At 43.5% G+C, this 23,054-nt stretch overlaps 1 protein-coding gene across 1 annotated transcript in view; it reads right to left on the bottom strand.

Annotated features, from left to right (window-relative positions):
• Positions 1-6,962, bottom strand: part of TCF20 (transcription factor 20 (AR1)) — a gene marked incomplete at its 3' end in the record, with an annotated part of 38,084 nt that extends 31,122 nt beyond the window's left edge. The window contains exon 1 of the mRNA XM_009083482.1: positions 1,327-6,962. Within this exon, the coding sequence (XP_009081730.1) occupies positions 1,327-6,930 (5,604 nt within the window). The remainder of the gene's footprint in view (positions 1-1,326) is intronic.
• Positions 6,963-23,054: the final 16,092 nt, after the last annotated feature.

Genomic DNA, 23,054 nt, shown 5'->3' with positions numbered 1-23,054 from the left:
GTTGCATCAGAACAAGCACACAGGCACAGTTCGATGAAAACCAAATGAAATTAACTGACTTTGTTTAATGAGAGGCCAGAAACAAGAATGCAAGCCAAATCAAGTTAGGGCAAAGCAGCATGTAATTACTGTCAAAGAACAGTGAGTGAAAATTCAGAAGGAGCCAGGAATCAAACTTGAAGAGAAAAAGCTCATGGGGAAGAAACTAGCACACTGCATGTAACAATAGAGAGGAAAGAGAAGATAAAAACTGGATCCCAACACTGTTTAGAAAAGGAAGACTCTGAAGGCAACAGGAAAAAATAATCCAATGCCTCTTCCATGGCCTGGCCCAGGACAGAGGACAATAGAAAGAAAAAAAGAGAGATAACCATAAATAAGGAGACGAAGGATACTGGGGATGGCAGAGCGAGCCACATAGCTGTGGTTTTAAGGCATCAGCTTCTGCCTCAGGAAATCAAGAACAGTGAAGTGGCTTCATCCACAACCACGCGGTGGCAAATAAAGTTCTTCCTCTGTCCTTGCTTTAATTTTATCCATTTCTTCTCACTGATTGTGTCTCACACTTTTTCCAAAATCAAATCCCAGTATGATTTGTGGTATAATTAATACTGAATTCGTGAGTACTAAACCCACCCCATTTCACACAACACTTACTCTGTGCGATTCTACACTATCCACCTTATCAATTCTCCTACAATTGTGTAATAATATATACTACAGGCACAGAATAACAGACATTTGAAGTGGTACCTGCTGAAAGCAGAGCCAACTTTGAAGTTAGATTCAACTTCACAAGTAAAGTTGGTTGCTTAAGGGTCTGGCACAGTCAAATATGTGCATCTCCAAACCCACAGTATTCCACAGCTTTTCTGTCATTTCCCCTCCCTCAATCCAGCGTTTGACCACCCTCACTGTGAAATTTTTTGCCCTAATTGAATTGGAATTTTCTTTGCTGCAGTTTGTGTCTGCTGCCACTTGTCCTTTCACTGTATGACTCCAAGAAGAGCCCTAGAGAATATTAAATATCAAACACAACAGAATAAGGAAGGGAAAAAAGATCGCTGTAGTCACGAGAAAGCCTTTGGACATCCAGAACTTTTACTAGGTAATGAGCATCCAGCTTTTTGATGTCCAAAAAATCTGTCTGATCAGGTGTGGCAGAGATCTAAAGGAGGCCATCAAAAGGACATCACTAGAGATTTATTTAAGATGAAAGATGATTGTTTAAGACAGGAGAGAAGAACGAGGAAAACTGCTATTCCAAATGGTGTATGTATCGCAAATGAAAGACAATAATTTTGTATAGCAAGGTTAGGTACTCACCATCTCTCTTGCAATCTCCACAGCTTCCTGCAGCCCATAGAGCCTGCCACAGACCAGGTAGATCCCATTGGCCCAGAGAATACAACCCTCATGGACCCAAAATTCATTGCTGTCAAGAGGTAGTTCAGGAATTTGTAACTCCAGCTCAGTGCCACCTTCTGAAGTGGGCATAGAGGGTTTTGAGTCCAAAGGAGTCTTTTCACCACCACTGCCACCGTCAGTGGTTGCTTTTTTACAAGAAGCTCCCCTTGAAAGTGACCGAGAGGCTCCACTACAGTCCTCAGAGCGGTGCCGCCTCTTAAAGCGGGGATGAGCAGCGAGGCTTCTTTGTTCCTTCTGTTGTTGTTGTTCCTCCTCCTCTTCTGTATCTGTCTTGGAACCATTAGAAGCACTTTTGTGCCGTACCTTGACCTTGCTCTGCATTTCTGTGGCCCTCTTTGGAGGTGGGTTCTTGGGCAAGGTAGCTGCGTAATCCTGGGGGTAGAAAGGACCAAAGAGGTCACCCATGTTACGATAGCTGGCCCATTTGCCACACAGGCAGCAAACCAGATGCCCTAAGACAGAAGACTCTGTTACTACAGGGCCTTGCAGCATGAAAGTTGAGGTGGGCAGCACTTTGCTCTCTGCATTGCTAGGAGGGGGTGTTGAAGACCTCTGTCCTTTCCGACCCCTCACCAATTTGTTCTGCTCCTCTTCCTCTGCATTTATGATTGTGCACACAGCGCCTAATTCACACTTGTTTACCACATGAATGTAAGGGAAAAAGGACTTATTCTTGGAGTCCGTTTTATCTACAGACTGGGTAGCATATTTAAGCTTGATCTCTGGTTCTTGAGGCTCCACAATCGGAGCAGCCCGTCTAGGCTTCCGCTTCCGTGGCTGTGCTGCGGGTTTTCGCCTCTCCCTCCTCTGCCTCTTCGGCTTTGGCTCACCAGCACCTGCCCCTTCTGCCGGCTGGGATGGCACTGGTGGAGGTGGTGGGGGTGGTGGCAGTTGCTGCTGTTGCTGCTGCTGTTGCTTCTTTTGCTTGTTCACGCTCCCAATTGGCCTCCCCTTTTTCTTTCCAGAGGGGAAATACCCCTTTGGAGGGAAACCATCTGGCTTGGGTGAAATGTTTGTCACATCCCCATCTTTTTCCTCAGACTTTGGATTTGGTTCAGAAATAAACACACTGGAAGGGGAAATTGTTTTTGAGTCAGAAAAGGTCAGAGTTCCAGCTCCACTTACAGATCCATCAGACCTTCCCTGAGCACCTGACTTCTGAGAAGGTGGTGGTGCTGCACTGGATCCTGCTCCTTCTTTACCAACACTGGCAGTTTCAGGGAGTGAAACCTCTTTTTTGGTTTTATCATCCTCACTGCTTTGCCACTCTTCTGAAGATCTTGGAAGAGGTTTTTCACCAGTTGTATCCTGGTTTGCTGGCCCCACTTGATCTGACATTTCTCCTTTTCTCTTCTCAGCCTCTGGTCCATGTCCAGCCACATTTCCTCCTTCAGGTCCACTCTTAAGGGACAGGATGTCATCAAGAGTGACAGTATCTGGACCAGTTTCAGCACTGTTGGTAGAAACACTTCTCCTAATATTGGGAGATGTAATTTTTTGAACAATAGCTTCCAGTTTTAATCCTCGCCCCTTCCTTGGGGGCAGTATTTTGGTCTTAGCCGGGCTTGTGAGGGAAACAGCAGGACAATTCCTATTATCAGGACTTGGCAGGTCCTTGAAAGAATCTCCCTTTGTAACTGACTTCCCAACATCTTGGCTTTGAGATGAATGGGCATAGGAGTTATAAGTTTTATCGGCTCCTTCCTTTGCTGAAGCCATCAGTCGCCCTTTATCTTCACTGCCACTGTTCTTCATATCATGTGGCTGTCTTTTGGTAGGAATAGGTGAGATGAAAGAACGGACTCTCCTCCTCATAATTAATGGATTTTGAGGAGACTGGTCTTCCTGGCCAGGGAGCCTGAGCATAGCATTGCTAGGCTTGGGCAAATCTGTAGCTTCCTCTCGTCTATGCCCATCGCTCTCTTGAGGGCAAAATCTTTTTTGGTTGGCTGCTCCGAGAGGGCCACTGCTTTTGGCAGGAGAAGTTTGCCGAGAGAGGTCCCAACCAGACTCATGATGCTGCAACTTCTGGTTGCCGTGTTTCAGTTCGGTGCACTTGCTCTGAGTACTGTCACTCCCCATAACACAGCGCCCAGCTTCCTGGCTTCCAGTATCGTGGTAAGAGCCACCCTGGAGGTACATCATTCCATCCTTGTCATTCTTTAAGGGACTCCTTACTCGTTCCATAAACTGCTGTTGTCTTGGGCTCTTCCTCGCTCCTTCCTGCCTGTGCTGAGCCGCAGCAATCACACCCTGAGCAGTGCTGCTTGCCCAATCTTTGTACTCTTCTTGCTGTTGCTGGTACAACTGCCTCTTGTAATGATACTGGGAATTCAAACTCTGGTTAGGGTCACCAAAAGCATGAGGCCTAGCATTTGTGTGATATGCTGAAGCCAAAGATGGGCCTTCCGAATTCTGAGAGTAAACAGAATGCAAGGAACCCCTGCTAACTCTTTCAGATAGTGTCATGTGTGGGTTCATATGATGCAGATCTGTCCCCGGGCCTCTGCTTCTGCCTGGTGACATTTTCAGCTTATCAGCAAGATCGTGATATTGAGAGGGTGATTTACCCCTGCTGCTTCCAGTTCTGCCAGGTGCTCGTCTCATCTGTGTCGATCTGCTGTCCTGCTGGGGAATGTAGTCTGGAGCAGCATCGGAGACCGCGGCTCCAGGGCTGGCATTGCCTCGGAAAGATTCATGCTTGATGCCAGCAGGGTGACAATGGTCTCCTGTTTTTTTGTTATTGAGACTAGCTGAGCTCTTTGACTGCTCAAAATCTTCTTCTTTTATTTGCCCACTGTGAGCTTTCATCTTTGTTTCCATGGATACCAAACCACCAGGGAGTATTACTGACTGGCTCAAGCCAGGGGCAAGACGTTCACTCCTTCCGCTTCTGGCCTCGGGACCCATGTGCCCCATGGGGTGAGGGCCAGGATCTCTTACAAGTTGCCTTAATGGAGATATGTCACAGATCACTGATCTCCTCTCTGAGAGTGCTCCCCCTTCATGGGCAGAAGACTGAGACTCCACATCAAACTTTCTAGCAATAGGGTACTCAGCTAAATTTATCTGTTTCATGTCTGGAGCTGCACTGCTAGACTTCCTATCCCAGGGACCCCAGTGAGGGCCTTCCAGGAGAGACCCCATGCTTTTGTTTAAGAGGCCTCTGTTGGTCAATTCATTGGTTTGACTAATTAAAACATTGGGCCTCATGGCTCCCTCCAAACTCCCAGCCATCCCAGAATGCTCCTGTGCATTCCTAGAATACCTTCTGTCCGGGTGATGGTGGTACCCCTGTAAAACCTCCTGTAGGAGGCTGGGAAACTTCTCATTCCGGCCTTTGCGCTCACTGTGCCCTGGAAAATCCCCCTTTTCTTGACCAGAAGGATACTGTGGAAAGCCACCAATATTTCTCTGTATACCAGCTGCTATGTTATCCTTGTAGCTGTACCTTAGACTGCCAGGAGACTTGGAAGGTTCTGTTCTTGCAGGAAAATTTGGCCCAACAACTGCATGACCAGACTGGCTGTTCCCCTCTCCATTATGGTTAGTGTTATCTCCACCTTTGCTCCCTTTACTTCCTCCTTGAGTTTCTGGCTGTGTCCCTGCATGCCCAGTTTCCTTTGCTCCACTAGCGCTAGCTGGTGCCTGAGTGGCTGTGGAAGCATCATCTTGTGCAGGTTTATCTTGTCCACCTGACTTTTCTACTCTTCCTGTCATGGCTTCCCGGGAGACAATCACCCCAACTGCCTTTTCATTCACTTTTGGGGCATTTTCCACAGCCACCACAGCTTCCTTGGCATCAGGGGAGGCCACATCTTCCCTAGCTGCCGGGCTGCTGCTGAGCTTTGACGGCTCGTTCTGAGACCCTTGTGCTGGTGAGGAGTTGGGTCTCTCTAAATTACCCCCTTTGTAAGTGGTGTCTGAGCTGGTGCTCTGGCCACTCAGCTGTCTCACCCTTTCCCCATGATCCTCTGAACTACTGGAACAGCCACCATCAAGGGACTCTGCCATGGGAGACTTGAGTTGTTCCTCGGCCTGGGAGGAACCTTCTGAGTTGGTGCAGCTGTCAGCCTTCTTTGAAGAGGATGATCTTTTTGAACTTTTTTTCTGAGGCGCCAAGGCATCCGAGAGCAACATGTGCTGGACTGTGTTGGGCAGATTGGCCACTTGAGAACTTAGAGCACTCAGGCTGCTCAGCCCTGGATCTGTCAGCCTTTTTTCCTGAAGTCCTTCCAGCCCAAACCCCTTGAATCCACCTGCATGAGCATTGGGGCTTGGCATCATAGATGGTGTAGGACTAAGCTGAGGCATCATCTGCAGGATTCGGTTTCTAGAACCCATGGACATGTTACCTTGCCCACACTGGAGATTCTCTCCACCTGGCATGAGTGGAGAAGGGGTAGAGCTGCAGCTTGGAGACTGAACCACAGATGCAGCAGGAGACGGATTAGAGATTGGACTGAAGTTCTGGTGGAATTGCATCGGTGACCTTACAGGAACCTCGGTCTGGCTGTACTGTCCCACTTGACTTTGGAGAGAGAGCTTGGTGGCAGTGTTTGAATACTGCATTACATGCTGAGGTGGGTGCTGTTGCTGCTGCCCCTGCTGCCCACTCTGGGGCAACTTAGACTGCTCAAAGCTTTTCATCGGTTGAGTCTGAAAGCTGTAGTTTGACTGGGTCCCATATGCCTGTGCATTGGAACCTACAGCATGGCCTTCATACTGCGACCCAGAATTCACGTTGTAGCTTCCATCATAATTCTGTCCTGACTGGCCAAAACGCTGTGGGGAGGGGAAAGAGGAGGAGGAGGATGACGAAGGTGGTTGATAGTGTTGGCTGAACTGACCCACTCGTAACTGGTAGCCAGAAGCAGAGGAAGGCAGAGTGGATTGACGCTGCATTGGCTGCAAGTGTGAGGTGCTAGAAGCAGACTGGTTGGAAGCCTGGGGTAAAGGCTGATGAGATTGATAGATCTGTTGTCTCAGCTGCTGCACCTGCTGCTGCTGGCTAGAAGCCTGCTGCTGATACTGGGCACTCCCTGGAGAAAAAGGACCAGTATAATCCTGTTGATAGTGGGATACACCCCCAAGGGTTGAATGCTGTGTTTGAAACTGGCCCACATGTCCCTCACTCCCATACTGACTCCCAAAGCTACTCCCCTGAGGGGGCCCATAGCTCTGTACTGGTCCAGAAGGCCTGCGCTGAGGTGGCTGCTGCCCTCCTGACACCACTGGATCTTTGTTGGCAGCCATATAGTAAAACTCTCCTGCTTCTTTTCTGAAACCTTGGTAGCTCTGATGGCCAGAGCTCTCACCAGGCATCGCTGTAGAGGCTCCTGCTGCTCCACGACGTCCACTGCCAGCACCTCCTCCAAAGCTCTGGAACATCTGGGCCTGCTGGCGGGGGCTGAACTCTTCCAGTCGGGATGAAGCGTGCACTTCCTGCGGGTAGCTCTGCTGGTTTCCGTGATAACTACTTTGCTCCCGAAAGGACTGCATGCTGTTCAGCACCAGAGCAGCAGCTCGAAAGCCCTCCTAAAAGGGGACAAAAATAGAGAGAAGAAAATCAAGGTTTAACATCTACATTTCTCAGTCACACCAGCATTCCTACTCAATTCCACTGTTTTAACAGCAATTCAATATAGTATGTCTCCTACTTTCTGCAATATCGATGTGTAACCCCTCTTCTTGCAAGCTGCCAACCTTCTAGGTAGTGCAAGTAAGAGGAATCACTCACTTTAAAGAAAATGCACTACCAGTTGGAGTGCATTTTCAGCATTAATTAATAATTTCCCAGTCACTTACTGTGTGTGCTTATGCACCCATGAAGTAATTTCCAATATTTGCAAAGGAGGACAATCCCCATCCTCCAGTCATTTGCTATGGTTAATACTGGGAGGAAATGAGCATTTTGCTACTCTGTATAAAGATGCATCAAGAACCCTGCAACACTCAAACACTTGGATCTACAGTGACACTTCTACATGAAAACCAACACAGCAAGGCAACACATCACATTTTTGCCCCAATCTGCTTTGCTTTAAGTTCGATCAAGTGCACTCTATTTGAGCAACAAAGTCTACAACTTCATCCCTCAGCACTGTTACATTACCTTGAATGAACCTTAACTGAAAACATGTCAACCAGAATATGCATTTTGGAATACTGTGTATGACCATCTGCATTTACATAATCAACTCGTAACGAAATGCACACCAGGAAGGCTCTCCTATGTATTTCAATCTATTATTCAGTGTGTAGAATCATGACTCATCCTCAAGGACTGGACCACAGCTGCAAAATTGTTTGGGGACCGTGGCTAGCCGCTCTATAAAAGCCAGACAAATCACTAGATGCATTAAGGAAAGTATGGCAATGAACCAGTATATGCATGTACATTGCCTGTAACAAAACCCAATAAAGAATTAACAGGTAACAAAAGCATTTCATTGCTGGAACACCTTCTGGTTTTCTCTTCCTGAAAACAAAATGAGTAAAGCCACTGAGAGAGAGACTCCTTTCTTTAAATGCATGTTAAGACAATGCTCACATTTTTCCAGGAAACAGAACCCCGACTCCTCAGACTGGAGACTTCCTGGAAGACTTGCCTGCATTGTATTTTCTCATTTAGCCATGTTTCGTGCTTCCCACCTTCAACTGAAGCCACTGAGAATTTAAGTCTAGCTTTGCACTCAGAAGTTCTGTTCGAGTAGATCAACAGAGGCACAAGCGAACAGGCATACAAATGAGATGCAAGCAATGTCTGGCATCATGATCTTTTCCCATCTGCCTCTTCAGGTTTCGGGGTTTTTCATTACCATGTATCTACAGAAGGCTCTAACTCTACCATTAGGGTTTTTCAGAAAGGCACCCTGGTTATATCTGGGTTTGTACTGTTTGTGCATGCAGCTACAGAACACACCCCAGCACAAACCCACCCCACTGCACCGCATGTCTCCACAGCTCCTCTCTTCTAACTCAGAGGCATCTTTGTGTGGCAGCCTTGGCTCATGCAGCTTGATGTACATAATATTACTCAAGGAGGTACTAGAATCAAAAAGGAACTGTCAAATTGTTAATGCTTCAAATTCTGTCTCTCCCCTTCTAGGAAGTCAACTTTACTGCTGTTTTAATCTTATATTTTAAGTGTCCTATTATAAGAGATCTGCTGTTCTGTTGAACTTCCACTTTTTCAGCATTTTAAAGACTACATATATCACATGAATAACACTTCTATGAATGCCACACTGTGCCAATCTGTCCACTTTGGGCTTATTATGGATATACCCCTCCTTTTTCTGAATCATTCTTTTTGATGTTTCATCAGTTTGAAGCTCTGGCCTTATTGGGATAAGACTAAAATTGAGATACCTAACGCAAGCTTCTTGCTCCCTTTTTTGTATGACTTGCTGTTAAGGTGAAAAATGAGGGGCGGGGGGAAGGGCAGTCGAGAAAACATACATAGAAATAGAAGAAAGTTATCAAGCTAAAGGTAAGAGAACGTGTACTGTAGCTGGCAGATGTAAGAAAGCAGCTCTCCAGATAAGCAGTTTGGGGCTCTGCAATCAGCAGCATTCACGTGCTGTGGAGACTGTGCACACCCTGGCCATCACGTGCTTTACATCTTCCTTTCATGAAAGCAACATTTCCACCCTCTCACAGGCGCAGTCTCCCACAGCACCTCAGACTCATTTTTAAATATGACTTTAATAAAGCTTACTTTGCATAGTCTGAACAAGACCTCAGGAAGCCTCTTTCGCACCACATCATGCAGAAACTTAAAACACTGATGATATTCTTTCTTCTATAACACTACTAACAGACTTGAAAACTGCTGCATTTTCAGGCTAACATAAGGTAACAGTGCTAGGAAACACTCTTAGTACTTCTTCACTATAAAAAATATCATTTTGATTATATAACTAATAGAAACAGCACAAGATGCTGTAAAATAACTTTAGGAATAGAGGTACAGTAAAGGTCAACCTGAGGCACAAATTCTGACCCTCCATAATCTCATGTAACCATGTAACATTTCTTTAGCCCAGAAGATACATATGCACTAACTCAAAACAAGGACAATGTGTTTCTTGTTCAATTTATTATTTTTTTTCAATCTTGGAATTTTCCCTGACAAATAAATAAAGCTTTCATCAGGACCACACCTGCTTTGAGTATCTCACAAGGAGCTTAACCTAACATAACCAGTAGAATAGCTGCCAAAAAGAAAAGGCATTTCATTAATTACAGGAGTAAAAAAAAAAGATAGGAGGTGCTTCAACCCATTACATCATTGATAACCTAAGACATATAGCACATTTCCTGTCATTAGTGTACTATAAATACAGGACTATTACAATTACTATTGCAATAATCTTTCTTAATAGTAACAGCCCTGTAAAGTGCTTAGATCTAAGTGCTATGTTCTCAGCAAAACCACTGAGAACAATCCCATGGGCAAGCCTTATTAATAAAATACATTCAGACAGATGAGGCCTTCAAAGTCTACCCAGATCAACAGAAAAAAAAGATCTGGTGAATTTTTTACTGGAAAAAACAACATTTTCAGCTGCTACATACTCCTCCACATGCAGGAGCTCAAGAGAATGATATATCAGCTGTCTACTAGAGACTACAACATCATCATACAGAACTCCGTAATGGAGGTGCACATCCATCCCCAGCACACAGGACAAAATCCTACCTCAAAAGAAGGGCTCTGTTAACAGCCACAAATTACACACATTTACAGTGCTTTCCAACACACCCAACATCCAAAGCCCTCCTAATTTATTCAAAGGGAAGGTAAGATTCTGGCACAGCTTTCACTACTCCAGTGTCACACCTACACTCTCACTACACGTGCATCCAGCTCTCTCAGTAAAGCAGCGTGATTCTAAAGTATTTATAGCCTCTAGCTGTAGAGCCATCTAAGCACATCCATCCAGAGATTACAGACTACGTTCACTAGGCTAAGCAGTTTCGCTCTGCTCCGACACATTAGTTTCTTCCCCAACAACCCAGCAAAACCAAAATTTGCCTTCAACGCGGCAGGAACAAAGGAAGCACATTATGAGCCTGCGTGGCTGATAAAGAGACAGCCTCACTTACAGAACCACTGCACATAAGTCTTGAACAGAGAGAAGTAATAGGTCCTCTTACCCATATCTCAGGCTTACTTGTGAAACATCTGAAGTTATTTCAGGCAGGCTTTCAACTTACCTTCTCCATGTGAACTGATTCTCAAGCAGACCTACAACGCCTATTTTGTTTCTTGTTTAATCACTCGAAACAGCCTTGTAAAACTTTGTTAACACAAGAGTTCCTCAAATATGGAGCTACTGTATTGTGACCCCATCGTGAACAAGATTATCAAATGGTTGTCAACAGCATTTAAGGATCTCTCAATGGTTCCCGCATGAGTATCAGACTGTCTCTGGCCACTGCTGATTTACACAATCCATCAGTACTCCCACACAAAGATTACTGCGTGATCTTGTGCAACACACCTTGCTAGCCTTTTTTAAAATCCACAAAAATCTTTGAAACTTTTTATCCTGATTCTCAAAGACTGGACAAGTCCAGGACAGCTGCCCAGATCTTCCCACCTAACACCAATTGCTACAAACAGACAGCTCGTAACAAGTAAGCTAAAAACCAAAGCACTGTGGGGATACACCTAATTCTTAACGATAAGCCTGTAAAGGAGCAAATAAAAGCACCACCACTTCATTCTGTAGGACATAAGTGAGGTCTTTCCGCTTCGTTAAATTTTCTTTAGATTTGGGTTGACTACTGCGATCCATCTGTGCAGGGAAGTCTCAGGCAGCAGTCAAATGCAGTATATCTTCAGTGATCTGTCAAAAGCCTCTCACTTCCCAGCATGCTTATCAGGAAACAAAATGCAGGTACAGGCAAGGTGACAAACAAGACAGTACTTCCCATAGTCAGAAATGTACATGAGCAAGTCAGGGGTTACAGAGTGTCCAGAGTTCTGATTAAAACAGACTTATTTGCTAAATGCTGTGCAAATAACAGATGTACATAAATCTGAAGCCATTTCTAGTCACAACTCATACAAAATGCAAAAATTACCATTTTTGTCCTTCCTTATTGTATCTTCTTCAGCTAGCAGAGCACGTAAATAACCAAAAAACCCCACCAAGACAGAACATGAGTATGAGCAACATGAGCATGTTCTGTAAGGGAACAATGCCCACGTTCTACATGAGGCCAGAAATACAGGAAAAAAGCCTTTCCATGTACTGAGTACCATTTCTATTGCAAGGTTGAGTTGCTAACCCTCATTTCTGCAGGGACACAGTTTTTATTTGCACACTTGAGCAACAGCTAGGAATCAACTTGTTTCAGTTTTGGAGGAACATTACTTTGCTGCTTTTAAGAGAAGGCAAAATCAGCTATGCCAGAAGTAAATGATTTAAGGATCACACCTAAGACTGCATTTAACAAAGTAACAGATCTAAATTATTTCTTCTATGTTTGATGCCTTTTTCAAAGAAAAGAGAAACTAGTTAAAACTGGGTTTCGACATTAGATGTGATATGGAAGTAAACTATGACAGTCAGCACTTCAAAAGGTCACCAGTCTGGCCAAGCAGTCATACTCACCGGGTAATACTATTTCTGATACTGTCTTATTCATCACTGCACTTCTAGAGAAAACGGTTTATTCTATCAAAGAAACCTTACTGCACCACTTCAACTTCAACAGTATACAATTAATTTTTGCTGAGAGTGCCAGACCCTGCTGAAGCAGTGAAACTGAAGGAGATAAAGTACCTTGGAAAGTATATAAAAAATTAAATTAAATCTAGGATACTGTGTTACTGGGAACTGAGTTTTACAATTCTAAAAAACCCCAGCATGTCTTAAAAACACCTATATGTAGCTGCTACACATGCTTAAGTGTCTAATAACAACACGCATTAGCAACATGCCTTGCAAAACAGTGCTAATACTGGTCTTGAGAAAACAAGCCATTTTCTCCTGCCCAATGAAAACCTTCATCAAAAAATTTCTCAAACGAGTTAAAGCTTGGCCAAGTGCATTGCAACTAGTTTCCATCATCTCACAGAGACACTATGCCTTCTTTACCAAAAGTCAGAATGTAAGAGCTTAAATCCAAACAATTAAGGAAACGGTTCTCACAGAATGGGTGAGGAACAGATGACTGTGGCAGAAGGAGCACAGTGAGCTCTCTCAGTTGAGAGGGGAATGCTCTGGGGATTACTGTGCTAGATAAGATCTACATTCACTTCTTATTTCACGTATTTCCCTAAGTGACCACAGAAAATTTTAGGAAGCCTGAGTCAGTGCATCTTCCTCTCTCACAGGGGAGATGTGAACAGACATATTCAGAGCATTCAACTGCTAAAGTAAAAGGCACCACGTAAACAACAACAAAAAATAATTGAATTCTGCATGTGGCTATTACTTGACTGATGATTTCTACCCCCATCCCAAAATATTTTTTAAAAAAACCCACTTGGATAACACCAAATTATAAATACCCAAACAGATTGTTTTGCATCTGCAAGTCTTCTTTATTCACTAAGTTAACAAAACTAAAATACCATCTCCAGTTTAGCTCCACACTTTGAGTGAAGTGTACTGTCAAATTCATATTCCTAAACATGAAGAAAGAAGTTTGACAAGAACAAATTCTGTTGTAAGCCAGTACACAAGTTGTGGTGCTATGAAAACATGTATTTCTAGAAATACGAGTAATGATCAAAGTTCAGCAAAATTTTGGCTGATTGTATGTATGATTTTATTATTATGCCATTGGTTCTCAGTCTCAATCGACAGCACAGATGCACTTAAATAGCTTTCAAAATTCCACCAACCACTTGCTGAAAGTTATCCATCTAAATCTTTAACAGACACTGCTATTTTAATAGGAACCTATGCAAATCAGTCAGATTCCATTTTGTGTCAAAGATTAAAACAACAAGTTTGGTTTCACATGTAGGGTCAGTCATCTCTCCCCCAGCTGAAGAGGTCCAGCCTCCTTCCTGGTGTTAACAGAGCCATTCACGCTGCAAATCAGATCAGGGAACTGATACAGTCGAGAAAATTCTGTAAAGGACGAAAGCCTTTTCTGACCTGACAGATCCACTCACTGTATCATTACACAAACATCTGTACCAGCGAAGGGACACAGCAGGAACTGCTTAAGTGGCCAGGCCACTGAAGGGCACTTGAAATCAGAACTCCATATTTAAAAGACTCTTCACCTTCACACAATGGTCAAACAACCCTTCTCACCATCAAAATGAAAATAATACTGAAGCCTCAGCTCCTCATTTTTACTTCCTAGCTGCAGATCAACTAATTGCACATCCTAACCCACTCCACTAGTCCTCCAAAAAGTTTGGCAACTCATTATATGGCAGATTTCCCTGTGGCCGTATCTTCAATGTCTCCAAACAGTCAAACATTCTATCTGCTTTGGCAATACAGCAAAATATGAGCAACCACTTCAAGGACAACTTCTGATCTGCTCTTCATCTCCCTGGACATGCGAGACAGGAGGCTCAGCAACTCTCACTGAACCTTCACCTTCTGAAGACAGTGAAAAGCAGAAGTCAATTATTAACTGCAAGAAGAAAGCAGAAAAGCATGAGCAGGGTTGCCAGGTTCTATCTGTTCAAGCTCTCACCTTCATTTCAGAAATTAATCCAGTACCAAAAATTACTCAGAACTATACAGCAGTTTAAAAAAAAATTGAACCCATTATTTTTAATTAACTTTTATAATTTGTTCATATTAAGTAGCAGCCCCTGCCTTTACAGTCCTAAATGCATTATCTCTTCAAACTGTGACAAGTTGCTAAGATGAATACTTAGGTCATATTAAATATTACCTGCAATACATGTTCTTCTTTCCTATTCAGTGTGGCCTATACAAACAAATCTTTTTATTCTTTTTTTTTTTTTTTTTCACAGTGCCTGCTTCAATGAGCCTGTAACTAAGACTCCTGGGAACTCCTCAAGGCAAATGAAGTAAATGACACAAAACCTCTGTCAGTTATGTGCAAGTATTATTACAATACGGGACACACACTGTATACAAGAATTATATCCACTGATTGGGATAAAACCATTGTTGAGGATAATACCACCTAGTTACATTACAGGCAATAACATTAAAATCAGGTAGAAATACAACCTTGATCTACTTAAACTAACAAATTAAAGAATTACTGTCCAGAAAAGCTGTACTCCAAACTTCTTACAGATAGTTTCTGTTCTTTTAAGATAACACAAGAAACTTAACTTTACTACTCTCAGGTTTCACTAGCCAAGGTTATCATTCTTCCTATCAATTCAGCACTTCATCCCCATAATGCAACACAGATTTAAGAGCAATTTGGGTGTGGAAGGTCTGCAAATACTACTGCTATGGCACACTTGAGAACAAAATATGGTCAAGGCAATATCATGTTTCCTGACAAATAGTTTGGGAAAAATCAGGTTTCCCTCCAACATAAGAACTAGATGAACTTTCCTCAAAAAAAAAATTCCGAGCATTTGTAAGATTTTCACACTAGAAAAACAATGTTTCCTTCCTAAACATGTCTCCTTGTCTCCTACAGCCTATATCCTCTAAACGTCACTTTGCTCATTCCTCTACACTTTAGATTCCACAGCATCTGCCTCATGCTGAAGCCAAAAGTTGAAGTAGACCCATTCCTGCAGTAAGTGTTGTCTCCTGACGCTAACAGGGAGTGACTAAGATGACAGCCACAGTTACAGGGAGATGGGAGAAACAGTTCAGATTAATACAAAGTACCATCACACATTTAAGTAATTCAACAAAGAGATTACTCCAGAGGCAGGACTATTTGGAGTTCCTCCCCCTTCCTATCTACCCAATCCCGACCCCTGCAGGCTTTCTTTGAATCTTTCAGATTGGAGCAGTTTCTTGAACCATCTCATTATTCATCCCCACCGTAGTGACACTGCCATAACCAACAGACATATGACAGAGAGGAGGCAGAAAACTGCACTGTTGGAGCAAACAGTTAAGAACACAACTTCATACTTCGCCTTGGCCTAAATCATTTAAATTGGTTCACTCTCAGCAGCTCCCCCACCGAGTCAATGAAACCCTTCCAGCAGCAATCTTTCCATGTCAACTTTATGCATATAAGGTGATAAAACTACTAACATGGTCTGCAACCTGGTCCAGTGCGAAGTATCCCTGCCCACGGCTGGGGCAGTTGGGACTAGATGATCTTTAGGGTCCACTGAGACCCCTTAGCACTCTATGATTCTATAACTCACCTCAGTTAAATGTCTGAAATTCCATGGTATAAACTCAAGCCACTGTAAGCAACAAACAAGACACTGTACTCTGTCACTTTGAATTGCAGACACTTAACTCCACGCTTCCAAGTTGTACAGCCAAAGGCAGTGTGAATGACAACAGCAGTCAGACCACACCACAGTCACAAAATTAACTCTAATGAGCATATGCAGTTCAGAGAAATCAACAATCTACAATTAAATCTTCTCACAACCGGAGTTTAAAGCTTTCTCCTTCCCCAAGAGGTTTCAGTATCACCACAGTGATAATGTCAGGCAGGGTTTGAGGCTGGAAAGTTGACAAAGCTTCCACTGCATGCATTCCATCTCATATCCTAGAGCACATATCCTGAAGCAAGTCAGCAGTAGAAAGCAAAGAGTAGGGATGAATACAGCATCAGAGAAGAAAGAATACCTCTGGAAATACAGCTTAGTGGAGGGTAAAAAAGACACTGCACCCTGAGCACAATATTTGGAAATGCTGGAGTTAAGATTTCAAAGACGGGGGGCTCAGATGGCTCACTAGTCTGAGAATCAGCCCCATCATTCCGATCAACTGGAGTTCCTGCAGTCATTCACCCTGTACACCAGGGAGACAAAAAACAAACCAGAAGATGCTACTGTTTCTTTCTCCACTCTGCCTCCCCTCATGAGGAGGCTAAATAAAGAGGGTCAATTAACATAAACCATACATGATAGATTATATATAATCATTTCATAATGCTAATGTATTCCTAGAGTTCTGCTACAAGAAACACGAGATGCTCTTTTCTCCCTTGCTCTAAAACACCCAAACTTTCTATGAAAAACTGAAGTTTCCTACCTCATTTCAGTTAGAAAGATGACGAGTGACTTTCACCTTGAGAATTGTTCCTGATTTAATTCTTTACATCTTGTTAACCGACTCTGCAGAAGAATCTCACTCCTTAGCTTATTTCAGAAGGGCAACATACACATGGAGCTAATCATGACAAATTTCATGAGTAAACACAGACCAATGAAGTCTTTATAAACACTACAGTTCTGTGGATAAGCAAGTAAGTTGACTTCCCAAATCCTCCTCCCATCCACTTTTAGGAGCTCCCTGACCCTGTTTCTCATTGAGCTAAGAGATGTGCTTTCTCTGGTGAGCTTGACCCAGGTTCACTCAAGTTTTCTTTTTCCACCAGCTGTGACAGGCTTTTGACCAGGCTATAGAATATATGGATAATTAACTACTCCTCCTCCCCTTGCTATTTTCAGCAGTTCTATTATACATACATCCCCCTTCGGTTTTCCACAAATTCCACCTTTCCAACATACAAGCAGTTGTATTTCTGCAAGGCAGAAAGGCGTGGAAGCAAACAAAATGAACACAGGTCAATTTTCTATATCCTAATTGCAGATACTACGATAATTCCAAAGCACAGGTACTCAACCGGGTAATTCTCAAGAAAGAGCAGTTTTGTCTCTAGTAACCAGAAAATGAGAAGATCCCTAATGTAGAAAAGGCGTAAGATGCCAAACCTAGAAAAGGACCTGAAGCAAAAAGAAAAAAGATCAGAAGGCAAGAATCACCACCTTGCCCCCCCGACAGCAGTAGACATGATGTTGACTGAAGTCAGAAATGCAGAGATACACACATTGCCATGGACCCCCACTTACCGCCAAATCTGACCCTCTACAGCTGGCAATCAAACAATCCTGCAGCAGAGAAGTTCCCTTTATGCACTCTCACGGCACATGGGATGAGATGTTTCTCCATTAGAATGGGCTGTTATGGCCAAAGTGTAGGACCTGGGACTTGCCTTGTTGAACCTCACACAGCTGGGCTCTGCCCGTTGAATCAACCTGCCCAGATCCCTCTGCAGAGCCTTCCTACCCTCCAGCAGATCAACACTCCCATCCAGTGTCATCTGCAAAGTGACTGAGGATGCACTTGATGCCCTCATCCAGATCGTTGAGGAAGACATTAAACAGGACTGTCCCCAGTGCTGAGCCCTAGGGAACAACACTCGAGACCAGCCACCAGCTGCAATTAACTCCATTCACCACCACCCTCTGGGACTGGCCATCCAGCAAGTTTTTTACCCAGAAAACAGGACAGCCATTCAAGCCATGAGCAGCAAGTTTCTCCAGGAGAATCATGGGGGAAGCAGTGTCAAAGGCTTTACTAAGGTCCAGGCAGACAATAGCCACAGCCTTTCCTTCATTCACTAAGCAGGTCACCCTGTCACAGAAGGAGTTCAGGTTGGTCAAGACTAAGGTCCAGCCAGACAATAGCCACAGCCTTTCCTTCATTCACTAAGCAGGTCACCCTGTCACAGAAGGAGTTCAGGTTGGTCAAGCAGGACCTGCCTTTCTTTAACTTTTCACAAACAGGCTGGGTCTGACTGTATGGTTGTCCTGTACATGCTACATGATAGCAGCTGTTCCATGACCCTCCCCAGCATCAGCGTCAGGCTGCAAGGTCTATAGTTCCCCAGGTTCTCCTTCCAGCCCTTCTTGTAGCTTGGCATCCTCCGTTCACCTGGGACCTCTCTGGCTAGCCAGGACTGGTAAGAAATGATGGAAAGCAGCTCAGTGAGCACTTCCACCAGCTCCCTCATTGTTGGAGAATGGCTAAGAGAGCAGGGATATAATCCTGGGGAAGGCCAAAAAGAGCTAGGCCGCAGTCCCCTGGGAACGTACAGACACAGTCCTGGGAACGCACCTGGGAATGCAGTGTGAACAAGCAAGGCTCTGGAGATAGTAACTTATATATAGATAGGGAGTAACTCAGCTGGGCAGATGGCAGAGGTAACTCGTCCTTGAGGGTGAAACAAACAGGTTCGAGAAAAACAGCCAGGAATGCACCCAAGCCTGGGAAAGCAGGAGATAAGCCTCACAGATGCAGCTGTGAGTAAGGGGAGTACCTGAACGCTATCTTTAGAGCCTAGCCAATTAAAAATGATGGATAATTGTACACCTGCCTCTGCACTGTATAAAATAGAGCCTGTTGGACAATAAAGTTGGAGCTTGCTGTATCACCCACACGGTGTCGGCCCCTTGCTTCCCCGCGCGGAACCGTCACCTTTCCCAACACCTCAGTACCCTTGGGTGGATCCCACCTGGCCCTACAGATTTGTGTGATTTTAAGGCATGTAGCAGGTTGCTGACCTTGTATTACGGGGACTTCATTCTTCCCCCCATGCCTGTCCAGCTCAGGGGCTGGATACCCAGCGAACAACTGATCTTGCTATTAAAGACGGGCAAAGAAGGCATTAAGTATCTCAGCCTTTTTCTCGTCCTTTGTCACTGCTTCCCCCCACATCCAACAAAGGCTGGAGGTTCTCCTTAGCCCTCCTTTTGTTGCTGATGTATTCATAGAAACATCTTTTTTTATCTTTCATGCCAGTAGCCAGATTAAGTTCTAGTTGGGTTTTGTCCCTTCCAATTTTCTCCCTGTATAGCCTCACAACATCCTTGCAATCTTCCCAAGTTGCCAGCCCATTCTTCTGAAGGTCATAAACTCTCCTATTTCCACCCCCCAAGTTCCAGTCAAAGCTCTCTGTTCAGCCAGATCAGCCTTATTCCCTGCCAGCTCGTCATCTGGCACATGGGGACAGCCTGCTCTTGGACCTTTAAGATTTCCTTCTCGAAGAATGTCCAGCCTTCCTGCCTTCCAGGACTGCCTCCGAAGAGACTCTGTCAACCAGGCTCCTAAACAGGCCAGAGTCTCTGCTCTCTGGAAGCCCAAGGTAGCAGCACTGCTACCCCAATTCCTGACATCTCCAAGAACTGAAAACACTATCATTCTGTGACCACTGTGCCCAGGACAGCCTCCAACCATCACATCACCCTTCTCTGTTTACAAAAAACAGGTCCAGTGGGCACCTTTCCTAGTTGGCTCCCTCACCAGCTGTGTCAGGAAGTTATTTGCCACATACTCCAGGAACCTCCTAGGTTGTTTCCGCCCTGCTGTTTTGCATTTCTAGCAGACAATATAAGCTGCTCACGCAGCATTCACTACATTTATCACAGAATCATTTATGTTCATTTAAAAAAATAACACAATCACATATAGCATTCCCACTATTCCAGGACATTTACTCATAGAAAACACTGTTGGATAAATCAAATCTCATGGAAATTCAAGGGTATCCAGGCATTTGACCAGAGGTAACAGCAAACTGCAGATATTGAATTTGAGGCTGATTAACAACATTTCGTTATGGTGTACAGTGGTTTATTCCTGTTCTGGCAAGTGTGACAGTACATATTTTTCTTTCAGCTAATACACTTTTGGTATGTTTTTCACAGTCATTAGTGATGCTGTATATGGACACAAGCCATTCAGCCAGCTCTGCTAATACCAAGTCTCTAGATCAGTTAAAAGCTATTAACAAGACAGTTTGCAGCACATAATTTTACAGAAAAAGTGATATGCACAATACTTCCAATAAACTGCACTAAAGCTTCTAGCATAGTAGCTCCCCATACAATTTCAATCTAAGTACTGAGCTCTTATCAGAGCTCATCAGAGGGTTCTGTTTATGATCTGCAATTTACTAGCAATTAGATGACTCAGTTCATACTAGTAAAATACTCCAAAATAAATCATCATAATCCAGCACGGAATAGACAATGATTCCTTACACAGTTACTGGTATTAAGACAGACATACTGCATGCTTCCAACAAAGAGGTGAGGTGAAGAAAGTAACTTTCCTAGCTTTTCTGTACTTGTTGCATCACAGTGCAGGCAAGAAATAATGAGCTTCTCAGATGGAGAAGAGATGCAATCTCAAAAGGAAAGGACTCAAGCCAGGGCTCTCCGACAAAGGACCTGTAAACACTTTTTCCACTCTTGCAGTGTCATCACAGGTTACAAACACTGTGGTGAAAAGATAAACAAAGAGCGCTGGAAAAAGCACTGCATATTCACTGTCACCAGGCTGAGGATGCTTGTCCCTTCTTCTATCACTACTTAACTCTGTTCTTGAGGAACCATTGGAAAAGAGGCAGGAAGAAACAGGAGTTTTATTGCAACGCGACTGCTTTTTTGTATCCAGGTCAAAACTGGAAGTTTGACTGTGCCGTCGTTCACAAATGCAGCAGAAACCAGTTCAAGAGCTGGTAAAATTTAATGTTCACATTTTTTGTCTTCGAAGGCAAACAGGCAGCATATCACAGGCTCCAGAACACCCAGAGCTCATCTTAACCTCCAGCAGGACTAAACAGAATCCACTTTTGATTACATGTCCAGCTTAACTCTGGGTCTTGCTTTTTAGTTTTCTCCTTTTTTAAAACTAAGGGAAACCCATGTACACACATAATGAATAACATCATAAGCTTTCTGAAGTCCCCCCAAATCAATCAATACTTATGTTAGCAGTAAGCAGCAGCAGAAAGGCTCAGCTGAAGAAATCCAGGAGTGGTGTAGCCACACACTAGTGTGACAGATGCACCAGCAGTGCTGTACATGGCTGTAAGACATTTTCTATTCTTCCAGTTTAGTCAAGACTGCAGTCTAGTCAAGAACGGTAAGGAAGTAGGTCATAAGAACAATTGAACAATTCTTTTTTCTTTTCTTTTTAATAAGAAAAGTTTGATAGAAACAGAATTGCAAATCAGGATCCCACTACCAGAATACATTAGGTTCTCCTGCATGATTTTAGAGAAGTAGAAACCTCTGCTTACACTGTGTGTTCTCTATCAGTAGCACTAAGCACTTCACTACAATAAAGAAAATTCTGCACAGCGTATCAACACTATTAGAAGCAGTTTTAAATACTCAAGACTGCCTTTATCCTTATTTTAGAAGTCCAAAAGCTAGACCAGAAATTAAAAGGTTATTTTGAGAACTATCTCACCAAAAGCAGTCAGTAAAAATCACCTCTTGCTATCGGACTGTACTTTAATTTCTTGAATGGGAAGAGCTGGCTGGTCTCAGTCCAGTCTCCACCAACAAATCAGCAAGTTAGTTGGCTCTTCAGGAACTGCCATACATAATCTTTCCACTCTTGGAGGCCAACTGTGGGATTAAGTAACACAAATTCTCACACAGTCAGTTAAGGTACAAAGTGAAGCCCGAGAAACCAGTGCTGCCAAAAGCATTTCTAAATCTTTGGAAGTTATAAGAACTCAGATTCCCAAAACATTCATCCCATAACCTTTACAAGTATAATATGTAATTGAACAGGGTATGGGGGGGAATCAACCTGTGTTTTAATTAAAAAGCCATCCCACCCAAATGAAGATCTGGCATACCCTGTGTCAAAAGGCAAGATATGCAGAATCCAGCTACAAACTCTTAAATATGCCCTTATCTCAAATTATAGGGAAGCCAAGGAAGCAGCACAAAATTATTCATGTTTATTACATATTATGCCCTCGTTCCAGATAGCAACCTTCCAAGCTGGGAGAACAGCAAGAGGAATTGTGCAGTACAACTCTTATGAGACGACCCTTCCAAGAGCAGCATTATTGCCATTTTGCTGTGCTTCATGGGTGGTTTAGGTAAACATAACCTAAAAAGGAAGGGAGAAAGGGGGTATGCAATGATCTTCTTTCTAACATTGTACCAAGAGCCCAAAAGGTCGTCTTTGCACACATTTCCACAACAGGAAGGGGGCGGGGGAGAAACTCAAACTCTTCACATTTCTCTCTTTGTCCTACAAATTTTATACACATATCAATCATAGACAGAACCACACTGTGAATGTTTCTACTTATACTGCTTTAGTCTTTAAATTTAACTTGAGTACTCTTTAAAATGTAGTTAACAGGTTAGTATCACCCCATTTCTTCAGCTGAAGACTAAGGAAGCTTCTTCTGAGAATAATAAGAGGTGTCCTTTACAACTGATACACAAATTGATTTTCTGTTTCATCTGAATAACCTTCAGATCTTACTTATGCAACATAAAAACAGATTTACTCCCTTAATAAATATTCACTTCAAGCCCTTTTTATGAAGCAGTAGTAACTAAGAAAAGGAACAACAGCAACAAAACTACCTGACCTCCTCTTAAACTCATTCATAACGAATCTGCTCCTTCTGCTTTCATATAAGGAACCTGATCAACCTGCCCCAGGCAGCAAAGGTGTGTGCATACAAGTATACATTTCTGCAAAAATGCACATTTCATCAGTTCCACAGCCTCTGAAACCTAATTTAGAGGTCAAAGCTCAAACTGTGTCAAAACACATACTACTAGAAAGGATGCTAACAGATTTCAAGCTAAGTAGTCTGAAGAATACCAAAGTTGCAAGAACATCCAAAAACCTCCCATAGATGTTTAAGCCTAATAATCAAAGCCCAAAAGCTATCCC

Source organism: Acanthisitta chloris, unplaced genomic scaffold (genome assembly GCF_000695815.1).
Source record: "Acanthisitta chloris isolate BGI_N310 unplaced genomic scaffold, ASM69581v1 scaffold15540, whole genome shotgun sequence".
Lineage (NCBI taxonomy): Eukaryota > Metazoa > Chordata > Aves > Passeriformes > Acanthisittidae > Acanthisitta > Acanthisitta chloris.
The sequence above is the reverse complement of the archived record's forward strand: the minus strand, read 5'-3'. Positions and strand labels throughout refer to the sequence as shown.